We start from the raw sequence: 13226 nt of genomic DNA, 5'->3' as shown, positions 1-13226 counted from the left end.
CCACAAACTATCGCCGATGATCCACCAAAGCCATCCATGATGCATTACCTCGACCCGCAGAGTACCTCGTTCGCCGACGCAATTGCTAACGAGCCTGCTCCTCACCAGTTGGGGGCAGTGAAGGCCCGCGAGGCTATGGAAATACTGCAGAAGCACGAAGCGGCGCCGGATATCTTGACTGAAACATTTCAGGTTCCTGGAGAATGCGGCCCAACCAGTGTGGTGATAGTAAGGTCCAAGTCCCTCGCCACGAAGCAGCTTCCGATGGTCTTCTACACTCACGGTGGCGGCTGGATACTTGGCAGATAAAGTACCGCACAATCGGCGCGTAAAGATGCACTACTGATCAGCGTAAGCCCTGCATCCTTTGCGCCGTTGTTAGAAGACTTAGCCCGGGGAACGGGAGCTGCGATAGTGTTCCCTCAATACACACCCGCGCCTGAGAAACAGTTTCCCTTTCAGTTTGAGCAGACTTACGAAGTTCTCGACTATCTGGTCCGCCACGGAAGCGAGCGTAACCTGATAGTCCAGTCGATCGCTCTCGCCGGAGACAGTGCCGGAGGTACATCGTCCCATTTTGCGTTGTTCTGATAGCTTCTGACCAGCATTAGGACACATGGCCATCGCCTTGATGAAGATGGCTTTGGAGCGAAGTCTACCGGCTGAAATCGCCCACATAGTTCTCTTCTACCCAATCACCGATACGCACAAGAAGTTGGAATCATACGAGACATTCAAGGACGGACCCTTTCTGATGGCGGATACGCTGAACTGGATGATCGATGCCTTTATACCCGAGGAGAAAGACAGACAGACAGCGCTGGCCTCCCCCTTGTCCTTCCTCTCGGACGACGTCTTGTCCAGATTCCCGCCGACCACTGTCTTTCTCTCGGCTGTTGACCCTCTTCTTGACGATGGGTTGGCGTTTGGTCGGAGACTCCAGAAAGCAGGTGTTGACGCAGCTGTGATCAGGGCAGAAGGAGAGATGCACGCGTTCGTACTTTTGAAAGCAATCCGTGACTCGCCTACTGCCCGAGCAATTATGGACCTGACCACCTTAAGGTTACGTACAGCTCTTGCGTCGCCGCCATGATTAGCTCGAGCGCTCATACGAAGCCCTAGATATCTATAGATATAAAGTATAGATATCTAAATATAATGAGAAGTGGGATTAGGCAGATGCTTACATCCATGTTGTGGGTGTTATGAGTGAATATCTATCTATCGAAACATGCTATGGTGTATTCATTATTAGGCTGCGGCAAATCCGCTCTATTGGATATCAATAGAGTGTATTTCGGGGCGGGTTCGGGGCGGGGTTTTCGGGGCCCCCGGGACAGTCCCGAGGGGAAGAAGTCTAGTTATAGTAAGAGTTCAATGACCAACTGTCTTTGAAACAAGTACTTAGGCAGTTCCTATTTTTTTCGTTACTTAGAGGCGGGCCATACAATAACACAAAAATTTCGAAAATAAGGAGGAATGGTATTATAATTGGTGTGTAGCATGCGTACACTGTATATAGGAGGTTGTATGCAAGCTTCGATACTTGATACAGGACCGGATCATCGAGGATAGATATGGCACCATCCTGATGAATATTCTGACTGCGTACAGATGCTCCTTTACATTATTGGTGTGCCTGTAGTGGACGCCAATCCCTTCAGTATTTGTTCCTTCTAGAAGCACCTCTTCGTTCGAAATCACAGAGTCGACGTCCCAGATGCTCAAACAATTTTCTATACATTATAAAGACAGACTTTACAATCGTATCCTTTGTCTCGTAAAATCAAAGAGTGGCGCTATGAGCGAAAGAAGGTAGCACTTCCTTCTGCAGCTGAGTGAAGAAAAAGACCGGTAATCTGCTCGACAACAGTGAGATCGCTGGGCTTGGGCTGAGATGGACTGGGAAAGAACCCTAATTCTCAGCCAATACCGGATGTACGACCCATGCCCTTCGATCTACGGAGATAAAGATAGAGGTACTCCTAGCAAGTTGGAAAGGACGCACAGGCCATTTAGACCCAGGCCATCAATCGTTCCGGTTTTTGATAAACAGAGCCTTCTTTCAAGTCCGGATGACAAATGCTCTTTGACGTGTTCGTCCAAGATTAGGCAGCAATACAGCTCTACCGCCCAGATACGCTTCTCATCCATCCATGTACGCTCGGGCCTACAAATTAAATTTAAATTCCTCAAATTGTGGTGTACGTCAAATTTAAGTTATTGGATGAAATGGAAGAACAATTGAGGGAAAGAGGATGGGGTCGCGGAGTGTCCAAGAGAGCCCTGTTGATTAATGAGCCTTTCAGCTCAGCTCAGATGCAAGGTGGTCTTTATACCTCTGAATCCCCAAAGCTAAGGTATGATGGAATGAGAGCCTTATTCAGCTATCCGCGTGCACTTGCTGTCCTCTAGATTCTAAGCTTCATCTTGAAATTATCTCGAACTCTTCTAAATCTCACTACCATGCAGAAAGGAACGAAATCCAGAAGCCAATATGATACCCACAAGCCAAAAGAGCTACGTCGTCTGTATGAACCTCTTGCGGTTCTGCACGAATTGACTATGAAGGGCACAACGAAGCCGTCCATTTTCTCAACCAGGGCTCAAGGGATCAATATCATGCAACGCCGCCGAAACTTTGTCGATGCGATCGCTTATCTCGGCGCATATACAAAGGGGTGTGAGATCGCTGTTGCTGTAGAACGCCAGCCAGATGGACTTATCGTTCGAATCGCGGGCACTGGCGATGTTGATGGAATTATTCTTCCATTTGTCAACGAACTCCTACGCATGCTATTGGATACCTTGAATCTAGGAAATGATGAAATTGTGGGCAACAATAAGGAGAAGATCCTTACCTGCCTCTCAAACTTCGCACTCGATTTTGCTCAAGAAAAAGTGCTGGCCCATTACATGAAACTATTGCACCATATCGCTCCGGTATGCTTGGCGGATATGACAGCAGGGTTAAATGGTATGCGGGAAAAGAAAGGTCTATTGCCTAGAATCATATTGAGAGTACTGACGGGAGTATAGAAGCGTGCAGAGACTCTGTCGATTTCAAGGCTTGGTTCCAGAAGAATTTCTATAAAAACGGCGCACCTTTGCCTCAGGAACACATGAAGTCTCTAGCAAAAGAATGCTTTGAACTGCAGCAGTCTGGGCTGATAAATCACCTAAGAAAATTTACCTACCAAGGACATGAACATGTTACCTATTTTGAGAAGTTCTATAAGCAACTTAGGAAACTGAGTCTGACTATCGACATGACTTCTCAGCTTCTTGACTCTGCTATCTCTCTGCGCCAAGATTTAGCCAATAGTCTTGCAGCAGAAAGCATACCGTCCTCCCCAAGCCTGCCGATTCCCCTTCTTCCACGAAAGCTGACTATGGAGGGCATCGCAAATCGGATGTTTTCTGACCCATCGGCACGCGATAATTTCCTCCAGAAGCTCCAGCGGACGGCGCGACCAGGGCTAATCCAGACCTTAGTAAATTACTCACAGGAAGTTCTCACTGAAGTCCACCCCGAGCTTCTCGTGATAAACTACTTTGACACGCTATCAGATAGCGGTTTCATTGACGAACGTGACAAATATATCGGATGTACAAAACCAAGTTGTCATCTATGTCATCTTTTTATTTTGTACCACCCGGCAGGATATTCTATGATATCTTCAAGCTCCAAGATTCCTCTAAATTGGCGTCTACCAGATATCTCAGTTAAAGAAGGTAATGCCATGGCACGTGCCAGACATCAGAAGTCGGTCCTCCAGCAGTTGATCAGAACTATCCGAAGTCAGCTGGAGGAGAAAGTGGAGAATGAGTGGATTTTACAGACTCATCGCACAGAATCAGAAGCTGAGTGGACACTACCTACCGACGACAGTACTCCCAATCACAGCCCACAACCATCGAGTCCAGCATCGACGCCTAGCTATCCAATGACTTCCACCGAACTACGTGTTCCAGAGCTTGATACTAGTTCAGATGGGACACCCAGTGCAGACAGAGATCCTGATCAAGATGAAGAGGACGTAATTGTATTCAAGGGCAGATGCCGGTTCTAGTTGAAGTCGTGTCCATTGGTTTCCACGCTATCAAGCCTTGCGGGTCTTGGAAGTGTTAGCCGGCTGGGTGTTAAATGGCACACTTTCAATAATTACTTTGTAACGAAGTTGACATTAAATACTCTCCCGGGTACTTCAAATTTAGGCCATAGCGAACCACTTGTGGAAATATGGAAAAGGAAAAGGAAATCAAATTTGAGAATGAAAAGACCCGAAAGCCACATTCGTAGGACTGCTCAGCATCAACAATTAAGAACAACACCTCCGTCTTCATCTTCAAGGCCAGCATCGAACTTGGCACTTATCTTTGCTAAAAAAAAATATCCGAGTTAATTCTTTTTATTCTCCAAAAGAAACCGAACAGCAGGTCTAACCTTCACTTAGTAATTGGGTCAAAGCACGGATATGGTGCTCATAGATCTTCGATGTTGGTCTTACTCTACCGGTATTGAAAACTGAACTTGCTCCTGCTGTCGAGTCTGCATGGTTTTTCCTTGGGGCTAGCTGCCTCTGCACCTCTTTTCGAAGATCGGACTGAAGAGTCTCTGTAACGTGGTTTAGGAACCGCTTGTGCCGAGCGAATTTTTCAATGCAATTCCGATCGTTTACTCGTACGATGGGCAGAGACCAAGCATAGTATAGCTTTTGGTGGGTTGGAGGTAGTGTATACTTATCCGGGTGTTGGCATATATACTCATAGCAAAGGTAGCATGCCGGTTTGCTGCAGGCAATATACTTGTCGTCGTTATCAAGAAAGTTCGCGTCAAACTTGTCGAAGAAATCGATCAATAAGATCTCTGCGTGGACTCGGGCACGACGTTTCTTGCACCGCTGCAGAGACTGAGATATGTACTCCTTATTAAAAAATTGGTTGAGATGATGGTAAAACTGATGCCTTTCGTCTTCTTCCTGAAAAACGCGAGCCACAATCTTTCCCATACTCTGCTCGTGTAGCTTTGGAAGAGGGTTAGGTTTTGGAATGGACGCAGCAATCGGCTCCACTACAAAGCCTTCGCAGAAGTCACGACGTAGAGCTTCAATGGCGTGTATCATTCTTTCGAAAAGCCTAACGTGCTTGCCTAATTTGCTGAGCAACTTATATAGCTGCTCGTAATCAGGTCCTTTTTCATTGCCTTGGCTCGAACGATGTTCGAGGATTCCAAATGTCCCGTCCGTATGTGCAAAAAAACAACTGATAGCAAGGCGAGGCATGTCACATTCCTTTAACACGTCGCCGCTCTTGTAGAATTCCCTCTTAAACCAGTCGTAAAACATACTTGGATCAGTGGTTATCTTGTCTAAACCTATCATATGTCAAACAAAAACAGATAAAGCCCGATTTAGAAGGTCATACCTTCAGATTTCGAAAATTCGCCAATTGCTTTCCATGCCGTAATGGTGGCTTTGTAGTATTTGAAGATTTTCTTCCTGGTGAAATTCAATATGTTACTCAAGAGCCTGGTAACCGTCCTATTTTCTTCTGAAGGTAACTGTCCTTGCTTCATTTTTGCGAGCCTCTGTACCATGTTGAGCACATCGTTATCCAGAAATTCCAACACCTCTCGAGAAACATTTGCGTTACTTGCAACCCAAATGACAACTTTTGTGTCTTTCCTCCCTACAGCCACAGCAGTGACATTATCCGGGTCGCAGCTGCGTGCGCAAAAATACGCGATTGCGTCCGCGAAATCTCGCCGGCATTTTGCAACTCCGATTCCGTCTCTTTCAGCAGAAGACCGAGGCTTGATTCTGTCACCCCTCACAGGATTCAGAGAATAGGTAAAGCAAACCATTTCGTAGAACGCTGTGACATCACCAGGGTCATGTTCTATCACAGTGTTCTGGGTAACCATCGGGTCTGTTGTTCGTTTTGTCAGGTGGTGCGAATTGGCTCGAAAGTCAACCTTTCGTTGAGAAGGACAGACATTAGTCTATTTAAGAGGGCGAACCTCGTGCCTAGCCTTGCTACAGCGCCAACTTTCTCCATGGAGAAGCTACTACATTTACGGATTCTAACACACCAAGCATGGTTGGCAAAAACGTCTCTCTTCGCCGATGGCATTACCTCCTCTTTACTTTCGTGGCAGGTTGGAATTCGCTATCTGTACCATTCATCTTCTTTTCCCCCTATAAATGATTAACCATTAAGCGTCAACTGTAAAATAATCGAAAGGAGCCATAAATATCTCACACTGGTGTAATATCATAGTAGCCCATTTCTGCGCGCACATGGGTAGCTCGGAAATCTTCATTTGTTTATTTCCTTGCTATCGACCACTGTATTGATGCCTAAATGCATCGATCCGTAATCTAAATATGACATAAAAGGGTGGAGTGTGAGCATATTTAGCGGAGGACGGTCGCACAATTCCCAGCCTTGTCCATGAGTTCTTGCATGCTCTCCAATCAAAACTGCGTCTCTTGATGGCGCTTGAATGAGGCAATTACCAGGGCCATGCGTTACGTGTACATGCATCATCCCAATTGGCATTAACGGAGCTGGTACGGCGATGCTACTGTACGTGGTCCAATCAACGTAATCAAAAATGTGCCCCATGTTTGGTACTTTATCTCGCTGCACGCGAGTCATGTTTCGTTATCTTAGCAGCATGACTTTGTGTTAGCCCTTGGGACAAGGATATTGCTCCTGCACATGGTAGCCCCGCTTCACCACATCAGTGGACAGCGTACGCAGGCGGCGATCGCAAACTTGGACAAAGGTGGTATTCCTTTAGACTCGGTGTACCAGATTCTCTTAATCGCGTATTGATCGCCTCATACCTACTGTAGGCAAGACTCTTGGACACAATATACAACTTACATTATAGGCTCCTCATCCATTGTGCGATATTCGACTGCCCCATTTGCGGAGTCAACTGCCACCACGGAGATAATAATCTCTAAACAAGCAGCCCAACCATGATAAACAACTTGTCGCGGGCTCTCTACCCCGCCAAATAGCCCGTTGTACAGGACGCAAGAAGCCGGCAAAGAGTCAAAAGAGCCGAAGGTTTTCCCAGAGCCCCAAAGTCTCAGAAGCCTGTTGAATTTTGATCCCTTGATATGCGGATCTCGAAGGAAAGAAACATGAATGCCATGCAAGTTGCCGACAAAAACTGAAAATCGAATAGATGCTTTGACCAGGTTGGAGTCATTAGAGCCCCTTACACAATCTTCGCACAGCCTTGAGACAGAGCTGCGTCATCTAGCAAAAATAGTGCATTGTCGTCACCACAACCATGACCCGTATCTAGATGAACGAGTTGAGAAGTGGAAGGCAGTATTTCCGCTGAGAGACAACAAAATCAACTCAGATATCTCAGTCGGAGTAGCCGTTAAGGAACGTTTGAGCAAATTATCTGATTGTTAGGCAGCGTAGAACCGGACAGCAAGCCCTAATTCAAAAGAATAGGCGGCAGGAAGGTTCAGAATCGTTCTAAAACAATCGATGAGATCGTTAAATAGGAGATATACAGGAACATTTGCAAGCTTAAATATTTTTTCGAAGTCCTTGCAGAAAACATGTACTGCCATCTTCACAAGAATCAAGGTCCCAAGAAGGTGGAGGTCTGGAAGTTGGAGACCGACGATAAAGGCGACAAAAACCAAGGCTCGGCCAAGTCTGATCTAGTTTCTACAACATTGCCGTATCAAAGCGCCGTTGATTCGAATTTGTGCGAACTTAGCACGCCAATGCCGTGTAGTTTAAGATATCCATATTATGCCGATTTTTGCCCAGAGTTATACGACACAACTCCCTTCAATATTCTAGTCAGGGCCAACTACCTTGAAGATCAAGAACTGTCATTCTTTTGGTGTCCAGAAACAATCACAAGCCCCCTTAAGAAAGGAAGACCGGGGCGAAGGCTTCCTATACGCATATGAGGTGGACGGGAACAAGGGGTTCGTTAAGATTAGATACACCCCTCGCTCAATCAATGAGAGCCATGACGAATGGTCATTTCATTGCAACAGACTTACTAAGCCCATCTACCCTCCTGTCTTTAACGTAAACACTGCTGTCCCAAATGCGGCTAGTGTGGAGAAGCTATGGTATGCAAAGCTGACACGCCGGAATACACGGATCTACTGTAGTGGGTGCCTTGAACTGCACATCGAATGGTTTGAGGTGCCACCTTCCGAGGTAATTGCTGTCATTGAAAAATGGTCAAAATGGATGCGACCCCATCCATGTCAGCCAAACCCGGTTGATCCCTCAAACATATCGGCCCTTCGACCGGAGGAAGAACAGAAATCAAAGGACATTGGCCGTTTCATGAAGGGCATAGCACAGTTACCACCTGATGGACAGAGACTGGAGAATCTAGGGATCGGGAAACAAAAGGTTTTTTCTATTGCTCATGAGCAGTAGTTACACATGCTAGATGTTAGACCTGGTTTGCCGATCTGTTCGAGTTTTTTTACAGGAATTTGTGACTTATAAATGTTTTTAGAAAGCAGGAGGTCCGTAGAAGCAAGGAGGTGGAATGAATGCTCATATGCGTCGGGGTGACAGAGTAACGGTTCAATGACAGTCATTTTTGGTGCCCCAGTAGCCCTCTCAATTAAAACTCTTTATATCAGATTTTAGTTTTTGAATTTTTAAAAGGGAGGAAAAGAGGGCAGTTTTAAATCAAGCTTAAGGTAGGATTAAAATCGGTTCTACGGTAAACCGAACCACCCTTAGTGATTGGCTATTATCTGGAAAGACTCAAGGCTGAGCTCGAGTGTCACGGATGAGCTATCAATCGCACCTCCAACGCTTCGAGCACCTTGCCAATGGAACAATAAACCTGACATTTCTCGACCGACGCGCTTTCTGTGACCTCATATTTCTGCAGGGAAAGATTCGATTAAATTATACTTGGATCTACACCTAAAAGAGCCTCATATGCACCAAGTCTCGTAAAATGTTGTCTTCAGCCTCGGATTAAGACTGAACCCGCAAGGTGTAGGAAAGTAAAACAGTGCTTTCTCTATGGACTATCCGAGTGCTGATAAGCCAGCCTTGATTGAACAAACAACTGGCTCTGTAGCAGGGACAGACTCAATATCTATCTATCGAAACTTGGCGTATGATGTATAGATTAGAGAGTAAGGGCTGTCAGCTCTTGGTCTAGGTCCGTCTCGGTCCCGCATTTCGCATGAAACCACGTGATTGCCATCGCTTTCCTAAACTCAGCAGCCGTCGTCCAAGCGGGGTACTGTCTTCCCTCTATTGAACCCCAATCCTGTGCAAGCTTAGTCCAATGGTCATGCAATGTCCGGTGTATCCAGTGAGACAGTCCATCTTGGCGCCACCGCCTTCTCCGGCTAGGAAATCTTCTCAGCCAGGCATTCTTCTCGATCCAAACGACAAACTAGAGGAGGAACAGCTACCAGGGTACTCGCCGGAGGATTTCTACCCTGTGAAGATCGGTGACGTATTTCAATCAAGATACCAGGTAGCTGGAAAACTTGCCTTTGGAGGCCATTCCACAGTGTGGTTGTGCAGAGATCTAGAGTAAGTGCTAATATCGGTGACATGGAGGTGGAAGGCTAAAAGGTAGTAGGCAACATGCCTATGTTACATTGAAAGTCTACGAGCGTGACCCTAGCCATGCAAGAAGAGAAAAGGACGTGTACAAACATCTTAGAAACGTCGAGTCAAGCCATACAGGGTCTATGCTCGTGCGCCGCGCTATGGATGACTTTCAAATCAGTTCGGCGGGATACGCCCACTCCTATCAGTGCTTCGTGCATCCTCCTTTAGCTATGAGTCTATGCGAGCTACGCACTCGGACAATAGACGGAGTGCTGCCGGAAGATCTGCTCAAGTCAACTTTGATCCACTTACTGCTTGCTCTCGACTTTCTTCACACAGAAGCCAAGATTGTTCATACTAGTATGATATTCCTAATCGTGATTGTGAAACCGCGCACATTCCTTGAGTTCCGTATTGACCCAATATCAGATATACAAGAAGATAATATCCTGCTTAGTGTGGAGGATGAGTCAGTTCTCGTCGATTTTGAGGAAGCAGAGAGATCCAGCCCCGGCCCTCGCAAAGTTGTTGGCGATCGGGTGATCTATTCCTCCCGAGACCTAGGGATACCAAAGGTGCATGGCTGTCCTATCTTGTCAGATTTCGGTGAGGCTCGCTTTAGCTCGAATCTAGGTAAGCAGTGGGAAGATGTCCAACCTTTCGTCTACCGGGCTCCGGAGGTTATATTGCGGATGCCATGGAATGAAAAGATTGATATTTGGAATATAGGTATCCTTGTATGTATATCTACAATACTATTTTCGTTCCGCCAAATGCTGACTGTTTATATAGGCCTGGGATCTTTTTGAGAAGAAACGTCTATTCTACGTCCGCGATTCATATAGGAACGTCTCAGACAGCCACCACCTCGCTGGGATGATAGCAATCATGGGCGTGCCACCAAAGGAAATGCTTCGAAATAGCGAGTATGCGACGCAATTCTTCGATAGTGACGGTAAGGTTATATCCTTCTTTCTTGTACATTTTGTAGGCCTGGCTGATGTATAAAACCCAGGCAATTGGATAGGTACCGCCGAAATTCCCTCTATATCTATGGAGAAGCTGGAAGATAATTTGCGAGATACAGAACAAAGTTTATTTCTCTGCTTCATGCGGAAGATGATTCAGTGGCAGCCAGAAGATCGAGCATCTGCGAAAGAGTTACTGGCGGATCCTTGGCTGAAGTCAACTTAGTTCAGTGTGGGCTTCAAATGATGGATTTTTTTTGTAGTATCTTTTCGGTGTATTCGGTCATATCCCTCGAGGTCTAAACCCCTAGAAAAAGAGAAAAAAAGAAAGGAAGAGCTAAGTGGCCCCACTGAATGGTGTGTGTTGGCTTTCCTCTTCACTCATTATAGCTGAACGTTCTACACGTGGTGAAGAAGCATATTTAAATGCCCAATGTACCCCAATCTGGAGGACTGTATCTGATATAGGATGCAAAAGGACAAGAATTCATCATATTGACCCAACAGAATCTCACTTGTCATTATTTCACAGTATTTCGAGGCAAAAACGATTGCCTATATGAAGCCACAGTAGACCCCCTTGAGCCTCGCATCAAAAGCGCATAGGGTGAACTTGGCTTCCAAAAACGAATCTCATGAGCTATAATTTCTTCCGCTTCTTTCTCTCTGTTTTCGTTCTTTCTTTATCTCTTTCTTTCTTTCTTTTTTTTTTTGGCCGTGTAGCAAATTGCGTCTGCAGCTGTTTCCGACAACTGCATGCAGAAAGGTCCGGTCCTATCTGCGCACTGACCCATCTTGATGGACATGGATTCGATCAATGGTTTTTTTATCCTCATCCTTGAGACTGACTGAGAGGACGTCCTCCGGGTCGCTCGGATCGTCATGGGAAGCGTGCGGCGTATAGCCTCTGCAACACCAAATATGTCTAGCTGGATGTAGTTTCACAGCGTGGATAACACTCTCGCCACTCCTGCTTTATATGGCTGCGTTTACCATTGTTGAGTTCGTCTTACTATCGTGACCCGCTAGAGTCACAGCCAAAAAGGGAAGGGAATAAGCTTTCCGTCGTGCGGGACGAGCAAGTTGTGGCAGGGTTTCTAGCTTTCTCCACCTACTATACACCTAGAGCCGAGGGCGGGGGCCAGGGATTAGCTAGCCCACCGATCCTGCAGATCTTAAAGTGACCTCCCGGTTGATAAAAATAGGAGACATAATTTCGATCACGGTATTGAAACCCCTGGACCTGTCGGGGGCCAGCATCAGGAGAGCACATGAGTGGTTTCTACAGAAGCGGAGAAAGAGCCCGCAAGAAAATAAAAAAATAAAAATGAATCAAGCTTATCTTTGGAGAGGCAAGCGTCTGTAGACTGTGCCTGTCATCGGTACCTCCGGATCCTCTATAAGGAGGACATTCCTACGTGTGGACTGTTAACTTGGTAATTTCTCTCTCTAATCGAACCCAACCAAAGATCTTCCCACAACACATCCAATAAACCTCCAATATGAAGGTCATCTTATCATCTTGCGCTCTTTGCGCCTCTCTATCCGCCCCAGCCAATTGTCAAGCCGGCCTTGATTACTGCGCGTTTAATCTAATGGGGAAAGGTAATGTTTCGTACCTTCCATCTCAGTTGTTAATCTCAGCTTACAATTCTGTCGGACGCAGGCAACTATCATAACGAGATCTACAATACTCTCAGACATGCCGACTGGCCCATCGACCCTACAAAGGTCAATTTCGACTACTACCTCTATCGCTGCCATGATGATGGGACAATCTCGAAGACTGAGAATTGTCCCTGGGGATGCGTCGATGGTGGCGACAACAGAGATGACTTTTGCGAGTAAGAATATGTGGGCAGTGGACTCCTTCTAAGATCAGATGCTGAAGGAACTGATTTGTTTTGCGGACATGTAAATATGTTAAGATGTTTTCTGTTCAATTTTTTGAATTCCTTGCACGTTATTTTTCACTAGCACGACAATATCTTGCCAGATGAGGAAGTATATATCTTCAACAATCCCCAATAGCCAGAAGAAATACCTAGATACCATAGAGGACCATATGTAAAGGGCCTCGTGTCCCAAGTTTGACAGGTAGGACTTCCGTACATAGTTGTACCCACTGCAGTTAGGCTTGTGGTTAAGTCTCATCTCCCTGTCCAAGGGAAATTTCAATGACCATTGTCCTCTTACAGCTCTCCCTCGAGGTTTCTAGTCTGGGGCGGATATACTCCACCATTTACATATTACGACCAATAATACTAACTCTTCTCTCAGTCATTTGCCAGAGAGGAGTGGATAAAGGCCGTCATTAGTCACCACCTTAGACTAAACCCAGCTCAGTCATGCCATTGTATCACCCAGCTTGACGTTTGCCTTCCTGGTAGCTTTAATATCTGTATTTCCATAACTATCGATAATAGGCGGGTCAACTTCATGCCAGCTCACAAGTGATTCATCGTTTCCCACTACCGTATGCCGACTTCGGTATCATAACAAACACAAGATTTTTGTTGGCTCTGCCGGCTGCTAACATTGCCGATGTCTGGAGATCTTGATCAAGTAGCCAATGCTCGATCAGGATGAAGGTAATAGTGGATATTAGACCTTTTCATTCATTATGTTTTTTATGTGTAGGATTTAAGAAGCACTAGTCAC

At 45.9% G+C, this 13226-nt stretch overlaps 6 protein-coding genes across 6 annotated transcripts; 5 read left to right on the top strand and 1 right to left on the bottom strand.

Annotated features, from left to right (window-relative positions):
- Positions 1 to 39: 39 nt before the first annotated feature.
- F9C07_2262379 (vegetative specific protein H5) lies at positions 40 to 1268 on the top strand (the record flags this gene model as incomplete). Its single annotated transcript, XM_041295102.2, has 3 exons — positions 40 to 283; positions 335 to 562; positions 612 to 1268. 3 exons carry the CDS (start codon positions 40 to 42, stop codon positions 1091 to 1093), a joined length of 954 nt encoding a protein of 317 aa, XP_041150014.1. The 3' UTR covers positions 1094 to 1268.
- Positions 1269 to 2916: 1648 nt separating this feature from the next.
- On the top strand, positions 2917 to 4073 carry F9C07_2200731 (uncharacterized protein; the record flags this gene model as incomplete). The annotated part of the gene is made up of 2 exons (XM_071509495.1): positions 2917 to 2977; positions 3040 to 4073. 2 exons carry the CDS (start codon positions 2917 to 2919, stop codon positions 4071 to 4073), a joined length of 1095 nt encoding a protein of 364 aa, XP_071366898.1.
- A 242-nt stretch (positions 4074 to 4315) lies between these two features.
- Positions 4316 to 5940, bottom strand: F9C07_5412 (uncharacterized protein; the record flags this gene model as incomplete). The annotated part of the gene is made up of 3 exons (XM_041295094.2): positions 5428 to 5940; positions 4448 to 5377; positions 4316 to 4383 (listed from the first exon to the last, which is right to left on the bottom strand). Exons 1-3 carry the CDS (start codon positions 5924 to 5926, stop codon positions 4316 to 4318), a joined length of 1497 nt encoding a protein of 498 aa, XP_041150012.2. The 5' UTR covers positions 5927 to 5940.
- Positions 5941 to 7595: 1655 nt separating this feature from the next.
- On the top strand, positions 7596 to 8445 carry F9C07_2062429 (uncharacterized protein; the record flags this gene model as incomplete). Its single annotated transcript, XM_071508667.1, has 3 exons — positions 7596 to 7720; positions 7784 to 7890; positions 7940 to 8445. The coding sequence occupies 3 exons, from the start codon at positions 7596 to 7598 to the stop codon at positions 8443 to 8445; spliced, it is 738 nt and encodes a 245-aa protein (XP_071366897.1).
- A 799-nt stretch (positions 8446 to 9244) lies between these two features.
- On the top strand, positions 9245 to 11327 carry F9C07_2144256 (uncharacterized protein). Its single transcript, XM_071509192.1, has 5 exons — positions 9245 to 9576; positions 9626 to 9957; positions 10027 to 10334; positions 10390 to 10552; positions 10613 to 11327. Exons 1-5 carry the CDS (start codon positions 9323 to 9325, stop codon positions 10789 to 10791), a joined length of 1236 nt encoding a protein of 411 aa, XP_071366896.1. The 5' UTR covers positions 9245 to 9322; the 3' UTR covers positions 10792 to 11327.
- Positions 11328 to 11828: 501 nt separating this feature from the next.
- On the top strand, positions 11829 to 12607 carry F9C07_2280627 (uncharacterized protein). Its single transcript, XM_071510451.1, has 2 exons — positions 11829 to 12170; positions 12232 to 12607. The coding sequence occupies exons 1-2, from the start codon at positions 12068 to 12070 to the stop codon at positions 12411 to 12413; spliced, it is 285 nt and encodes a 94-aa protein (XP_071366895.1). The 5' UTR covers positions 11829 to 12067; the 3' UTR covers positions 12414 to 12607.
- The last annotated feature ends 619 nt before the right edge of the window (positions 12608 to 13226 follow it).

Source organism: Aspergillus flavus, chromosome 7, assembly GCF_009017415.1.
Source record: "Aspergillus flavus chromosome 7, complete sequence".
In the NCBI taxonomy this organism is placed as follows: Eukaryota; Fungi; Ascomycota; class Eurotiomycetes; order Eurotiales; family Aspergillaceae; genus Aspergillus; species Aspergillus flavus.
Note: the sequence above shows the minus strand (reverse complement) of the source record. Positions and strands in the feature narration are given on the sequence as shown.